This window comes from Pseudophryne corroboree, chromosome 5 (assembly GCF_028390025.1).
Source record: "Pseudophryne corroboree isolate aPseCor3 chromosome 5, aPseCor3.hap2, whole genome shotgun sequence".
Taxonomy (NCBI): domain Eukaryota; kingdom Metazoa; phylum Chordata; class Amphibia; order Anura; family Myobatrachidae; genus Pseudophryne; species Pseudophryne corroboree.
Window position 1 is genome coordinate 423,634,772 of NC_086448.1, and position 13,982 is coordinate 423,648,753.

At 48.0% G+C, this 13,982-nt stretch overlaps 1 protein-coding gene across 2 annotated transcripts in view; it reads right to left on the minus strand.

The window, feature by feature from the left end:
• The window catches only part of ICE1 (interactor of little elongation complex ELL subunit 1), a 292,267-nt gene that overhangs the window by 85,412 nt on the left and 192,873 nt on the right, over window positions 1-13,982 (minus strand). For both annotated transcript variants that reach the window (XM_063922809.1, XM_063922810.1), the window contains exon 13: window positions 10,541-10,582. In XM_063922809.1, coding sequence (XP_063778879.1) covers window positions 10,541-10,582 — 42 coding nt within the window. The remainder of the gene's footprint in view (window positions 1-10,540; window positions 10,583-13,982) is intronic.

Below are 13,982 nucleotides of genomic sequence, written 5' to 3' on the forward strand. Positions count from 1 at the left end.
TTTAGAAATCCACGTATCCAATACCACCACGAAGAGCCAAGAGACTTGACACTGCGCTTGGATTCTGCGTGTGCTATCCACTGACGCAACCACAAAGCCCTGCGCGCCGACACTGCCATAGCAGTAGTCCTAGCGTTAATATTGCCTATCTCCTTGAGAGAGTCACACAGGAAACGTGCAGTGACCTGAATGTGCTTCAGGAGAGTCACTGTAATATATCCCCCGAGAGGCCCTCCTGAATCTGAGTAGCCCATGTATGAATGGCATGAGTCATCCAGCAACCTGCTATGACCGGTATTTGTGACATACCCGCTGGTGTGTAGATAGACTTCACTGTAGTCGCTATCTTCCTATCCCCAGGGTTCTTTATGGTGAAGGAGCCCCGGGGCTGGTAGTACCGCCTTTTTAGGTAGACACGAGACGGATACGACTACAGCCGGGGGTTCTTCGCAGAATTTCCTGCCTTCAGGAGCAAATGGGAAAGTGTGCAAAAACCGTTTTGACACTTGGTATTTATCTGGATTTTTGCAGGCTAACCTAAATAGGTCATCTAACTCTGCAGAATCAGGGAGAGTGAGCCTGAGTTTGTTTTGTGTGAAGAAAAACGACTGCTGTGTGGCAGCGTCCTCTAGAGGGAGTTTTAACACGTCCCGTACAGCTAAAATGAGGGGTTCAATACCCTGTGCAGAAGGGGAATCCCCAATAACGGTATACAATTCCTCCCCCTCCTCATGTATCTCCTCATCTGAGTGTAAAGCAGGTAACCCAAGTTATTGTGGTTCTGAGTTAGAGAGGGAGGGCTGTGGAACATCTGCCCTTGCACCTAGGTCTGCAACAGCCTGCTGCAGTTGTTGAGTTTTTTGAGCATTAGCAGAGAGCTGTGATGACATATCTGACATCATGGTTTTTATGGCACCTAGCCAGGAAGGCTCTTGACCCTCCCCCCCCAGTCCCCTCACTGAGCTGTGAGGACTGACTATATTTTTCACATGATATTGAACCAGACGTGTAGAGAGAGAGAGAGAGAGAGAGAGAGAGAATCTGGTGTGACATACAATGCACAATTGGTGTTTAACCATGTTTACAGTAAACAGCACACATATATACACATAAACACAGACAAGTAATACAATTACAAGCTTGCCCTTACTGTATTGTTAGAGGGAGACAGAGAGAAGGGACCAGCACACCCAAGCTAAACAGCCCCAGTGGGCTGTAAGCTGATATAGCACGGTGAAACACCAGTGTTTTGTCCTTTTCAGGACAAAGATTGTGTACAATAGTGGCTCTCCCCCTTTGCTACACCCCTGTACCAGGTTTCCTACGTATCCTGTCTGGAGGAGCTGTGTGTGCCTGCTGCTGCAGCTGTAAGCAGAGGAAGGCGCCAAAACGCAGCTGGTCCCACTCTGAGGAAGCTCCGCCCCCTGCAATGGCGCCAGAGTTTCAGTAATCTTTATACTGGCAAAAGTCTCCCTATGAGTATCAAAATGAGATTTATGATAGACTTACCATAGTTAAATCTTTTTCTGCGAGGTACACTGGATTCCACAGGGAATAACATCGGGGTGTAAAGTTGGATCTTGATCAGAGGCACCAACAGGCTAAAGCTTTGACTGTTCCCAGGATGCACTGCCTCCTCTATAGCCCCACCTCCAGGCACTGGAGCTCAGTTCCGTTAACCAGTCCAATGCAGTAGCAGGTAAAATAGAGACGATAGATGTTAGCCACATAGGTTCTATTTTACCTGCTACTGCATTCTGCATTCTCACGACAGGAGAAGGTACCAGCGGCTAATACCATAAAAACCCAAAGATTTAACTATGGCAAGTCTACCATAAATCTCCTTTTCTGCAGCGGGTTACACTGGTATTCCACAGGGAATAACATCGGGGATGTCCTAAAGCAGTTCCTCACGGGAGAGGGACGCACTGTAGCGGGTACAAGAACCCGGCATCCAAAGGAAGCATCCTGGTGTATCAAAGGCATAGAACCTGATGAATGTGTTCACTGAGGACCACGTAGCCGCCTTGCACAATTGTTCCGGGGACGCGCCATGGCGGGCCGCCCAAGAAGGTCCAACAGACCAAGTAGAATGGGCCTTAATAGCAGCAGGAGCTGGGAGCCAGCCTGCACATACAGTAAGCTTGTGCAATCACCATTCTAATCCATCTGGCCAAAGTTTGCTTATTCGCAGGCCAGCCACGTTTGTGAAAACAAAAAAGACAAAAAGAGAATCTGACCTCCGGATGAAGGCAGTCTTCTCCACATATATAAGGAGAGCCCGTACCACATCCAAAGACCACTCTTTGGAAGACAAACCAGGAGAGATAAAGGCCGGAACCACAATCTCTTAATTAAGGTGGAAAGATGACACCACCTTGGGTAGATAACCAGGACGAGTTCTATGAACTGCACGGTCATGGAGAAAAATCAGAAAGGGTGGACGACAGGACAAAGCGCCCAAGTCCGACACCCTCCTAGCAGAGGCAATAGCCAACAGAAAAACGACCTTAAGCGTAAGGCATTTAAGGTCCACAGAGTCGAGAGGTTCAAATGGAGACTCTTGTAGGGCATTTAAGACAACAGACAGATCCCACGGAGCCACAGGAGGGACATAGGGAGGCTAAAGCCGTAAAACATACTGAGTGAAAGTATAAACGTCAAGAAGAGACGCAATATTTATCTGAAACCACACCGACAAGGAACCTTGAGGGAAGCCAAACGAAGGCCTAAGTGCGGGCCTTGTTAGTGCGGGCCTTGTTGAAGAAAAGCCAAAAGTCTGGCAGTGCTGAACTTGTATGCATCATAATTCTTAGTAGCACACCAGGAGAAGTAAGAAATCCAGACCCTATAATAAATCTGAGCCGAAGCCGGTTTTAATATAGTTTGAATGACCATCTCAGAGAATCCTTTGGCCCTCAGGAGTGAAGCTTCAAGAGCCACGCCGTCAAAGCCAGTCAGGCCAGGTCCTGGCAGACACAAGGGCCCTGAACGAGGAGGTCTGGTCGTTGAGGAAGTAGAAGAGGACGCTCTATTGAGAGACCCTGCAGGTCTGAGAACCAATGCCGTCTGGGCCACGCTGGAGCGACTAGAAGTAGTATTCCTCCTTCTTGCTTGAACTTCCTTATCACCCTGGACAGAAGAGACACCGGAGGGAACACGTAAATTACCAGTGCGTCCACGAACGCTGCTTGAGGATCCCTTGTTCTTGCTCCGAAGACCGGAACCTTGTGATTGTGTGGAGACGCCATCAGGTTGACATCTGGTAGGCCCCACTTGTCCACTAGGAGTTGAAAGACTTCCGGATGAAGACCCCACCCTCCGGCGTGTACGTCCTGAAGACTGAGGAAGTCGCTTCCCAGTTGAGGACTCCCGGAATGAACACTGCCGATATGGCAGTCAGATGGCGTTCCGCCCATTGAAGGATTTTTTACACTTCAATCATTGCCATGCGGCTTCGAGTGCCGCCTTGATGATTTATGTACACCACTGTGGTAGCGTTGTCGGACTGTACTTGAACAGGTATGTGTAGGTAAGCATTCTGTATGTCCAGGGATATAATCCTTGGGTTCCAAAGCCAGTACAATAGAGCGCAGGGTTTCCATACCCTCACAAATTTGTTCAAAGATTTGAGGTTGAGAATAGGCCGTGAGGATCCATTTAGCTTCGGAACCAGAAACAGCGTCGAATAGTATCCCCTGCATCTCTGAGACAAAGGCACCGGCAGAATCACTCCAGTATCCAGGAGGATATTAGTATTAGAGGATTTGGAAGTGTGAGTGTCTTGGGTATGCCTGACCCTTTGCTTTACCTGGAGAGCGAAAGGAATGAAAAGTAGTACTCTTAGCCTTCGGAGCCAAAGGATTAGTACTTGGGAGAAACGCAGTCTTCGCCGACGCCAAGTCGGACACAATCTTCTTCAGATCCTCCCCAAATAGTATATCTCCCTTAAAAGGGAGCACCTCCAAGGTCTTCTTAGAGTCCAGGTCCACCGACCAGGACCGTAACCACAGAATTCGGCGAGCTAGGATAGACGTAGTAGATGCCTTAGTCGCCATAATGCCTGCATCAGAGGCATCCAACTGAATATAATGTGAGGCTGTGGTAATATATGACAGATATTGTCTGGCAGTGTCGGAAAAATTAAGAGGTAGCTCTTCCTCAATAGCTTGAACTCATGCTTCAATGCCTTTTGCAGCCCAAGAGGCTGCCATAGTGGGTCTATGTACAGCACCTGTAAGGGTGTAAAAAGACTTCCAGCAACCTTCCATACATTTATCCGTGGGTTCCTTCAAAGAGGTGATGGTGGTGACGGGCAGAGTAGAAGACACCACAAGACAGGCTACATGTGAGTCCACTGGGGGTGGGGTTTCCTACTTGTTACTCAACTCCACAGAAATAGGATAACAAGCTAGCATCTTTTTAGACAGGGAAAATTTATTTCCTGGAGAAGACAAGGATTCTTGACGTATGTCAATTAAATGGTCAGAATGTGGTAAAACTAAATTTAATAACCTTCTGACGTTTGAACGTATCAGGTTTCTTAGACGTATCAGGAGGGTCAACGTCATCATCAATCTAAAGAATCAGCTTGATAGCCTTCACTAGGTCAGGGACATCAGCCTGTGTTGCAGGATCATCATCAGAAGCAGTAGTATCAGCATCTGATGGATCAGTATAATACCCATGCGAATCGGAAAAATCATCCGAAATATTAGTAGATTGTGAGCAAGAAATGGCCCGCTTAGATGACCCTTTAGGTTTTTGTTTAACCAAGGACTGATTTACCGTATATACTCGAGTATAAGCCGACTTTTTCAGCACATTTTTCTGTGCTGAAAAAGCCCCCCTCGGCTTATACTCGAGTCAATGGCTGCAGCAGACGCCGTGGGCTGTGTGGGCGTCCGCTGCAGCCGGCTCCAGGACAGACACTAGAGGTCATTATTGACCTCTAGTGTCTGTGCGCGTTGCTATGGGAGAGACGTCATGACGTCTCTCCCATAGAGATGATCGGGTGCCGGGGAGCGGGCGGCCGCACAGAGCGGCGGCCGGACGGAGCGTGCGGCCGGATGGAGCGAGCGGACGGACGGAGCGGAGCAGCGCAGCAGCAGAAGAAGCGGTCGGGAAGCAGGAGCGGGGCTGTGGTAAGTATTGTTTTTGTGTGTGTTTGTGTGTTTGTAAGCGGCGACGGGGGCACTGCAACAGGGGGCAAAGAAAGAAGGGGGCACTGCAACAGGGGGCAAAGAAAGAAGGGGGCACTGCAACAGGGGGCAAAGAAAGAAGGGGGCACTGCAACAGGGGGCAAAGAAAGAAGGGGGCACTGCAACAGGGGGCAAAGAAAGAAGGGGGCACTGCAACAGGGGGCAAAGAAAGAAGGAGGCACAACTACTGGGGGCAATGAAAGGGGGCACAACTACTGGGGGCAATGAAAGGGGGCACAACTACTGGGGGCAAAGAAAGAGGGGCACAACTACTGGGGGCAAAGAAGGGGCATAACTACTGGGGGCAAAGCAACGGCAGCATGTTTTTATCTGGCACTGTGGGGGGATATCTGTTACTGGGGGTATATGTGGCACTGGGGGCACAACCCTAGCAACAAGCATTACCCCCTGGCAACAAGCATAACACCTACCGCATGAAACCCCTGGCAACGAGCATGACACCCTGAGCATGAACACCCCTGGCACCGTACATTTCCCACCCTAGGCTTATACTCGAGTCAGTCATTTTTCCCATTTTTTTGTGGTAAAATTAGGTATCTCGGCTTATATTCGGGTCGACTTATACTCGAGTATATACGGTAATTGCTGTAACTGGGTTGACAGAGTATTTGCCCATGGTGGATTAACTACAGGGACAATATGTGGCTGTAATGGCAGAGGAGGTCCCACAGGGGGTGTAACCCGTGTTACAAGCGTAGTCAGCATATTGGAAAATGCAGCCCAAGGTAGATCTGGGTGTGCCACAGGTGCTGCGGGCTGACTAAAGGGGGCAGAACACCCACTACCTGAACCCTCAGTAGAAATCTTTTCCTCCGATAAATCCGTGACGTCAGCACTGCATGATGCAGAAGCATCTGCGGATTTCCCGCCATGTATAACAGACATTATTTGGAATGTAGCCGTAGGGAGTAACAGTACAATATAGCCAGACAAACACAATACCTGACAAGACCCCCCTGTGTTATGTGACCTCAAAGTCACAGCACAACAGTGGATTTAAGCGGTATCAAGTGACTGAAACACACAGTGAAAAATACAAAACAGTATATCCTGTGGAACACTATATGGTATATGAGACCCTGATACACTTAGATCCCCAGGGTACAGAATATAGTGATAGCAATATGTGTGATACACAGAAAAGAATTCACACAGCAGCTATAGGCACACACAGTCACAGGTACAATGCAGAAATGATTACATATAATCAATAAAACTACACTGGACTAGTAATACCACATATGTATACAGATATAACAATGCACAGTAAACACTGGATGTATATCAAAGAATACTTGTACTATTCACATAGAGTGCACTTGTTCTTAACTAACGCTGTCTAAACAACATGTAGAATACTTAAGTGTCCTGTAAATGCACAGCGCTGATGAGACAGGTGGCTTTACAGAGGAGACAGTGCCCTGCAGTCCCAGGATCAGTGCAGCTCTGTGAAATGGCGCCCAAATGCTGACAGGGAGTGAGGGAGAGAGAGAGATGCAGCTCCAGGGCGGGAACACCTGCTGTAGATGGCGCCTGGAGCTGGGGGAGGGGCTACAGGTCAGCGTCTTATCCCCTCTGCTGGACTTCAGCACCGGGTACTATGGAGCCTATGTTAAATGGATTTTAGTAAATCCGACCTGTGCTCCCTGCCCTGGTGGATATAGTGGGGTCCCTGCACGGACACAGTGTCCACGCCAACGACACAGTCCGTCTCCTGGGACCACGACCGGATTGCAATTTTGGCGGGTCCCACCTAGGGGACCCTCTTTCCTCCTTCCTGAAGTGCGGCAAAGTGATCCAGGAGAGCAGCAGCGGTGATGTGTGCCTTAAGGGAACCGGAGAGCCTCCATTGCAAGTACCCGGCAACCAGGGCGCAGGAGTATGCAGCGCCGCTGAGGGAGGTGATAGAGCTGCAGCACAGAATGTCAGACTGACATGCCTGTGCTGCAGCCCTTGAAGTCTTCTGTCTTCTTTAAAAAAAAAAAAAAGCTCTTTTCAGGGCTGTCTAGCGCAGCCCCACCTGCATCCTGGGAACAGTCAAAGGTTTAGCCTGTTGGTGCCTCGGATCAAGATCCAACTCTACACCCCAATGTTATTCCCTGTGGAATACCAGTGTATCCCACTGCAGAAACATCACACAAATGCTAGTTTTACCCACCGCTGTCAGTGTAAACAGGGGGGCTATAGCGGTCCCACCCCCAGGATAGTCCCATATGCCGCCCCTGTGTTAGGCTATTGTTAAGGGTGTGCGGTGCACTGCGATTGTGGCCGCCAAGGCGCAGTGCCCCGCTGTACAACAACCTCTCAGGACGGTGTTCCTGAGCGGAGAAGCGACTCTAACACCTCGCAAGGCCGGTGAATGCCCCCCCCCCCCTCCCTTCCACGGTGCAGGTATGCTGTTGCCCAAACAGTTAACCGAAAATAACAAAGATTTAAGAGAAATTGAAGAAAACTCCCTGGAGCTTCAGAGTGTGCATCCTCTCCTGAGGGCACTTTTTTCTAAACTACCTGTGGGGGAAGGAAGGGGGGGGGGGGGGGGTTTAGAGGGGAGGAGCCAGCATATTCAGTTGAAGAAATTTAAAGAACACCGGCTCCTCTGGACCCCATCTATACCCAATCGTACTAGATTCCCCCAATATCCCTTATCGATGCTAGAGAAATTGTCATTTTTTTTCCATAAGTGAACTGTGAATTAGGTGAAGAACATGTATTTTATGTTATCCAAAATTATTTTATTTAATAAAAAATAAAAATTAAAGGTTTTTTTTTTTGATAATTGGAAAAAATCATTTCCCCCTCGAACATCGGAAGGCACCTTCAGAACAACAAAAACTTTGCAACTTTAATTTTAACAGCCGTGACAGCCACCAGGTACACAGGGGGGCTTAATTTACAATTACCCAGCGGCTGCAAGCCGAAGAGTGTGTGTGTGTGTGTGTGTGTGTGTGTGTGTGTGTGTGTGTGTGTGTGTGTGTGTGTGTGTGTGTGTGTGGGGGGGGGGGGGGGGGTCCTGCCATGCTGACCTATAGGCAGTGATCAATGGGGGGAGGGTGCAGGGAGGCAGAGGGACCTTCCGGTCCTGAGAGCAGCAGTAGCGTTGGTAAGTTTCCCTTCCCTGCAGTGGCACACTCTGTCTGACGGGTCTCATCCTCTGCAACTAGGTCCGATAAAGTACTTGCTGGTGTCTTCGCATCTGATGTGACCATGCCAAGCAACTATTAAAGCTTACAGATTTATAAACCTTTTTTTATATAGTGTTTGCAACAGTACATACTACACTTAAGGCACCTCCAGATTTGCTGATTTTTGCACACAGCCGCAAAGTTCTGCATATAAAAATCAGCAATTCCGGGGCGAGAATAGGGTGCGAGGGAGCTAGTTGCCAGCGTTTCTATAATGTCGCAACAGCACTTTGCTCCCGTTATCACCGAATTGGATTGACCATTTAAAGTCTAAATTATCTACCATTCCAAAACACTAATATTAACCACCCAGTAGGTTTTAATCTATGGTAAGAAACCCCAGCACGTGGAGGATATCTACACAAACATTGGCTCCACACTGAGTGAACCCTGGTCATGACAGAACACATGGCCTCAACGTTATAAGTCTCAATGCTAGCCACTAAAAATGTAATTTGATAAAACAGTTTATCCACCAGTTAATCGTTCAAGTCAGACAAAAGTTGTATGATCACAGCAAATCTACATCTATTATGATATACAAATATAACAGAAGCTCTACCCTCACCATATATATTAAAAACACTCCAAACTGTTTATCTTTCTATACTTTATAAACAGGGAATGCTAGCTACAATTGTTGCAACATCTGTTAAACTGACCAACGGCGCCAAAGTCTTCCCCATCTGGTCAGTCCTACTCTATCATTCAGAATTATAAACAAAGCTATTGCTATCACATCAGTGTTGAAGATAAAACATGCTTCCTGGTTTGTCAGCTATAAAACACGCAGGAAAGCAGCGGACACAAGCTGGATTCCCTGTTTATAAAGTATAGAAAGAGAACTAGTTTAGAGTGTTTTTAATATATACTGTATGGTGAGTGCAGAGCTTCTGTGATTTTTGCTTAATGTGGTGACATACCACATGCTCCACAGATACAAGAGTGGCGAATGCGGTGGATCATTGCCTTTTATTCTGATATGCAAGATATGAACAAAAGGTTGAGAAGATTGTATATATTCTACAACTGTGGACAAATGTTATTTTATTGTCTGTTTTGATGCAGTGTAGCAGATATTTGACATTCATCTGCCTGTTATACCACCATGGTACACATCAGAATTCCGGCAGCGATCTGTTCTTATAACAATTTGGTACTGTGGATACGACCCCAGCTTTGTCACATACATTACGTAACACTTCTCTACATGATTTATTCAATGCATAAATCTGACTCATTTTTCTGCAGTCACGGATGCATAAATCAAAATAAAAAAAGGAAATTGTGTATCCAAACCACAATTGCTTTCTATGCTTGCATGTGCTGGATATTCTTCAGATTAGCCCATGTGAAAAAAAAAAAAATGCATAGAGTCACATTTGAGGTTACGGAGGTTGGATTGCATGCAGGGCAAAGCTGCCCAGCATGCTGAACGTCCTGCTCAGCGGCTACGACCTCAATATAACTGCAGTCATAGCAACTGTGGACGACGCCCTGCCTTCGCAGCCTGTAAATCAGAGGCGTTCGCATTAGCGCCAGGAAAGTGGAAATTGCTTTGCGATGCAACCCGAATAACCCCCATAGTCCCATACCGCCACTTTTTTAAAATGGCCAGACACTAAAGGATAACCGGATGGATTAGCAGATTATCTGGTGATCGGTTCAATTATCGTGTAAGTGTGAAGGAATGATGGTTTTTCAGAAACGCTGATTGGGTCTGATTGTCTCACTGTTTAGAAATCCTGAACATTCCACTAGAGTCCATTCAGGAAATCAAAAGGAAAGTATACAGTGAGCAAGAAAATTACCCAGTGTGTACGGGTGTGCACCGATCCGATAACTGCTCTGTCAGTTTGGGGGCACTTGTCGCGCAGTGTGTACACGGCTTACGTTTCCTTCAAAGTTTGCGCAGTTTGACACTTATGAAGAAACAAGTGAAAAACTTGCAGAATGAATTGCATGAATGAAACCAATACTGAAATGAGGACCCATCATCAATTACTAGATCTGACCCATCAATGATACCTAACTGCATGTATGCTTTCTTTTTACTTCAGACTCTGCAAGCGTGGGCTCCCCATACACTACAACAGACAAAGGTTTATAATACACGTAAAATACGTAGCCACTTACTGTCTCTGACTTTCACTTCTGTAAATGTGCTGAGTTGTTCATCTATAAAAAAAATAAAAATCTGTTTTTCAAAGAGACAGATGATAGGAAATCTATGTATTCAAACACAGCACAACAGACAAGAAGGGATGTCAAAGCTCAGCAGAACTGTAATTCCTACAAATGAATGACAGCTAGTTGAAAACGAGTTTTATGGTAAGAACTTACCTTTGTTAAAACTCTGCGAGGTACACTGGGCTCCACAAGTATAGACATTGGGGGTGTAGAGTAGGATCTTGATCCGAGGCACCAACAGGCTCAAAAGCTTCGACTGTTCCCAAGATGCATAGCGCCACCTCCTCTATAACCCCGCCTCCCTGCACAGGAGCAGTTTTTAGTTAACCAGCCCAATGCAGTAGCAGGAAGAGAGACAACAGTTACAAACACCAACACCACATTCTCACGACAGGAGAAGTGTCAGCGGCTAATGCCATACCAACCCAAAGAAGCTAAATGCGTCACGGTGGGCGCCTTGTGGAGCCCAGTGTACCTCGCAGAAAGAGTTTTAACAAAGGTAAGTTCTTACCATAAAACTCGTTTTCTGCTGCGGGGTACACTGGGCTCCACAAGGAAAGACATAGGGGATGTCCTAAAGCAGTTCCTTATGGGAGGGGACGCACTGTAGCTGGAACAAGAACCCGTCGTCCAAAGGAAGCATACTGGGAAGCGGCAGTATCGAAGGCATAGAACCTTATGAACGTGTTCACCGAGGACCACGTAGCCGCCTAGCACAATTGTTCAAGGGTCGCACCACGGCGGGCCGCCCAAGAAGGTCCAACAGACCGAGTAGAATGGGCCGTAATGTGAGCAGGAGCTGAGAGACCAGCCCTCACATAAGCATGTGCAATCACCATTCTAATCCATCTGGCCACAGTCTGCTTGTGAGCAGGCCAGCCACGTTTGTGAAAACCAAACAGAACTAAGAGAATCAGATTTCCTAATAGAAGCAGTTCTCTTCACATAGATACGGAGAGCCCGTACCACATCCAAAGACCGTTTTTTGGAAGACAAGTCAGGAGAGACCAGGGCCGGAACCACAATCTCCTGGTTAAAGGTGGAACGAAGATACCACCTTAGGTAAATATCCGGGACGAGTTCGAAGAACCGCCCGGTCACGGTGAAAAATCAGATATGGGGAACTACAGGACAAGGCACCCAAATCCGACACTCTTCTAACGGAGGCAATAGCCAGCAAAAACACCACCTTAAGGTCAGCTGAGCCCAGAGGTTCAAATGGGAACTCTTGCAACGCCTCCAACACCACCGACAAGTCCCAAGGAGCCACAGGCAGTACATAGGGAGGTTGGATACTCAACACACCCTGAGTAAAGGTATGAACATCAGGCAAGGTCGCAATTTTTCTCTGAAACCACACCGACAAGGCAGAAATATGAACCTTGAGGGAGGCCAGACGCAGGCCTAAGTCTAGGCCCTGCTGAAGAAAAGCCAAAAGTTTGGCTGTACTAAACTTGGAAGCGTCATAATTGTTAGATGCGCACCAAAGTAAGAATGCCAGACCCTATGGTAAATCCGAGCAGAAGCCGGTTTCTGGGCCCGCAACATAGTTTTAATTAGTGATGAGCGGATTCGGTTTTACTCGGTTTTACTCGGTTTTACTCGGTTCTCAAAACGGCATCTTATTGGCTCACGGATGTCACGTGTTTTGGATAGCCAATAAGATGCCGTTTTGAGAACCGAGTAAAACCGAGTAAAACCGAGTAAAACCGAACCTCGCTCATCACTAGTTTTAATGACCGCCTCAGAAAAACCTTTAGCCCTCAAGACGGAAGCTTCAACAGCCACGCCGTCAAAGACAGTCGGGCCAGGTCCTGGTAGACACAGGGGCCCTGAATGAGGAGATCTGGGCGTTGTGGAAGTAGAATCGGACGCTCTGACGATAGGCCTTGCAGGTCTGAGAACCAATGCCGTCTGGGCCACGCTGGAGCTATGAGAAGCAGGATTCCTCCTTCTTGCTTGAACTTCCAAATTACACTTGGCAGGAGTGACACCGGAGTGAACACGTACGGCAGCCGAAACCACCATGGCACCGCCAGCGCATCCACGAATGCTGCTTGAGGATCCCTTGTCCTTGCTCCTAAGACCGGAACCTTGTGATTGTGTCGAGACGCCATCAGATCCACGTCTGGAAGGCCCCACCTTTCCACTAAGAGTTGAAACACTTCTGGATGGGGACCCACTCTCCGGTGTGTACGTCCTGACTACTGAGAAAGTCTGCTTCCCAATTCAGGACTCACGGAATGAATATTACCGATATGGCCGGTAGATGGCGTTCCGCCCATTGAAGAATCCGTGAGACTTCCTTCATTGCCAAGCAGCCGCGAGTGCCGACTTGATGATTTATGTAAGCCACTGTTGTGGCATTGTACGACTGTACTTGAACAGGACGGTTCTGTATTAAATGCTGGGCCAGGTTCAAAGAGTTGAATACTGCCTGCAATTCCAGTATGTTGATCGGGAGGAGAGACTCCTCCTTTGTCCACCGACCCTGAAGGGAGTGTTGCTCCAACACCGCGCCCCAACCCCTTAGACTGACATCAGTCGTCAACAGGACCCAGTCGGATATCCTGAAGGGACGGCCCCTGTACAATCGTTGGTCCTGGAGCCACCAGTACAGCGACAGACGGACCTCCGGAGTCAATTAGATCATGTGAGACCTGATCCGGGGACGCAAGCCGTACCACTTGACCAGAATCAGCCTCTGGAGGGGGCGAGAATGGAATTGAGCATACTCCACCATGTCGAATGCTGACACCATGAGGCCCAGCAACTGCATCGCCGAATGTATCGACACTTGCGGACGAGAGAGGAAGCAACGAATCCTGTCCTGAAGCTTCAGGACTTTCTCCTGAGACAAGAACAGCCGGTGGTTGTGAGTGTCCAATAGCGCTCCCAGGTGCACCATGCGCTGAGCAGGGACCAGGGAGGATTTCTTCCAGTTGATGAGCCACCCGTGGGCTTGCAGAAACCAGACAGTCAGATCCAAGTGACGTAGGAGAATTTCTGGGGAATTTGCCGGGATCAACAAGTCGTCCAGATACGGTAGGATCCTGACCCCTTGACGGCGGAGTTCCGCCTTCATCACCACCATAACTTTGGTGAAGACTCGCGGAGCCGTAGTTAAACCAAAAGGTAACGCCCGAAACTGGTAATGGAGGTTGCCAACCGCAAACCTCAGGTATTGCTGATGCGACGCTGCTATAGGAATATGCAGGTGAGCATCCTGTATATCCAGGGAGACCATATAATCCCCAGGTTCCAAGGCCAGAACAATAGAGCGAAGGGTTTCCATACGGAATTTGGAGATTCTCACAAACATTCGGTTTCGGGACTAGAAACAGCGGAGAATAGTACACCTGGCCCCTCTGAGCAAGAGGCACCTGTA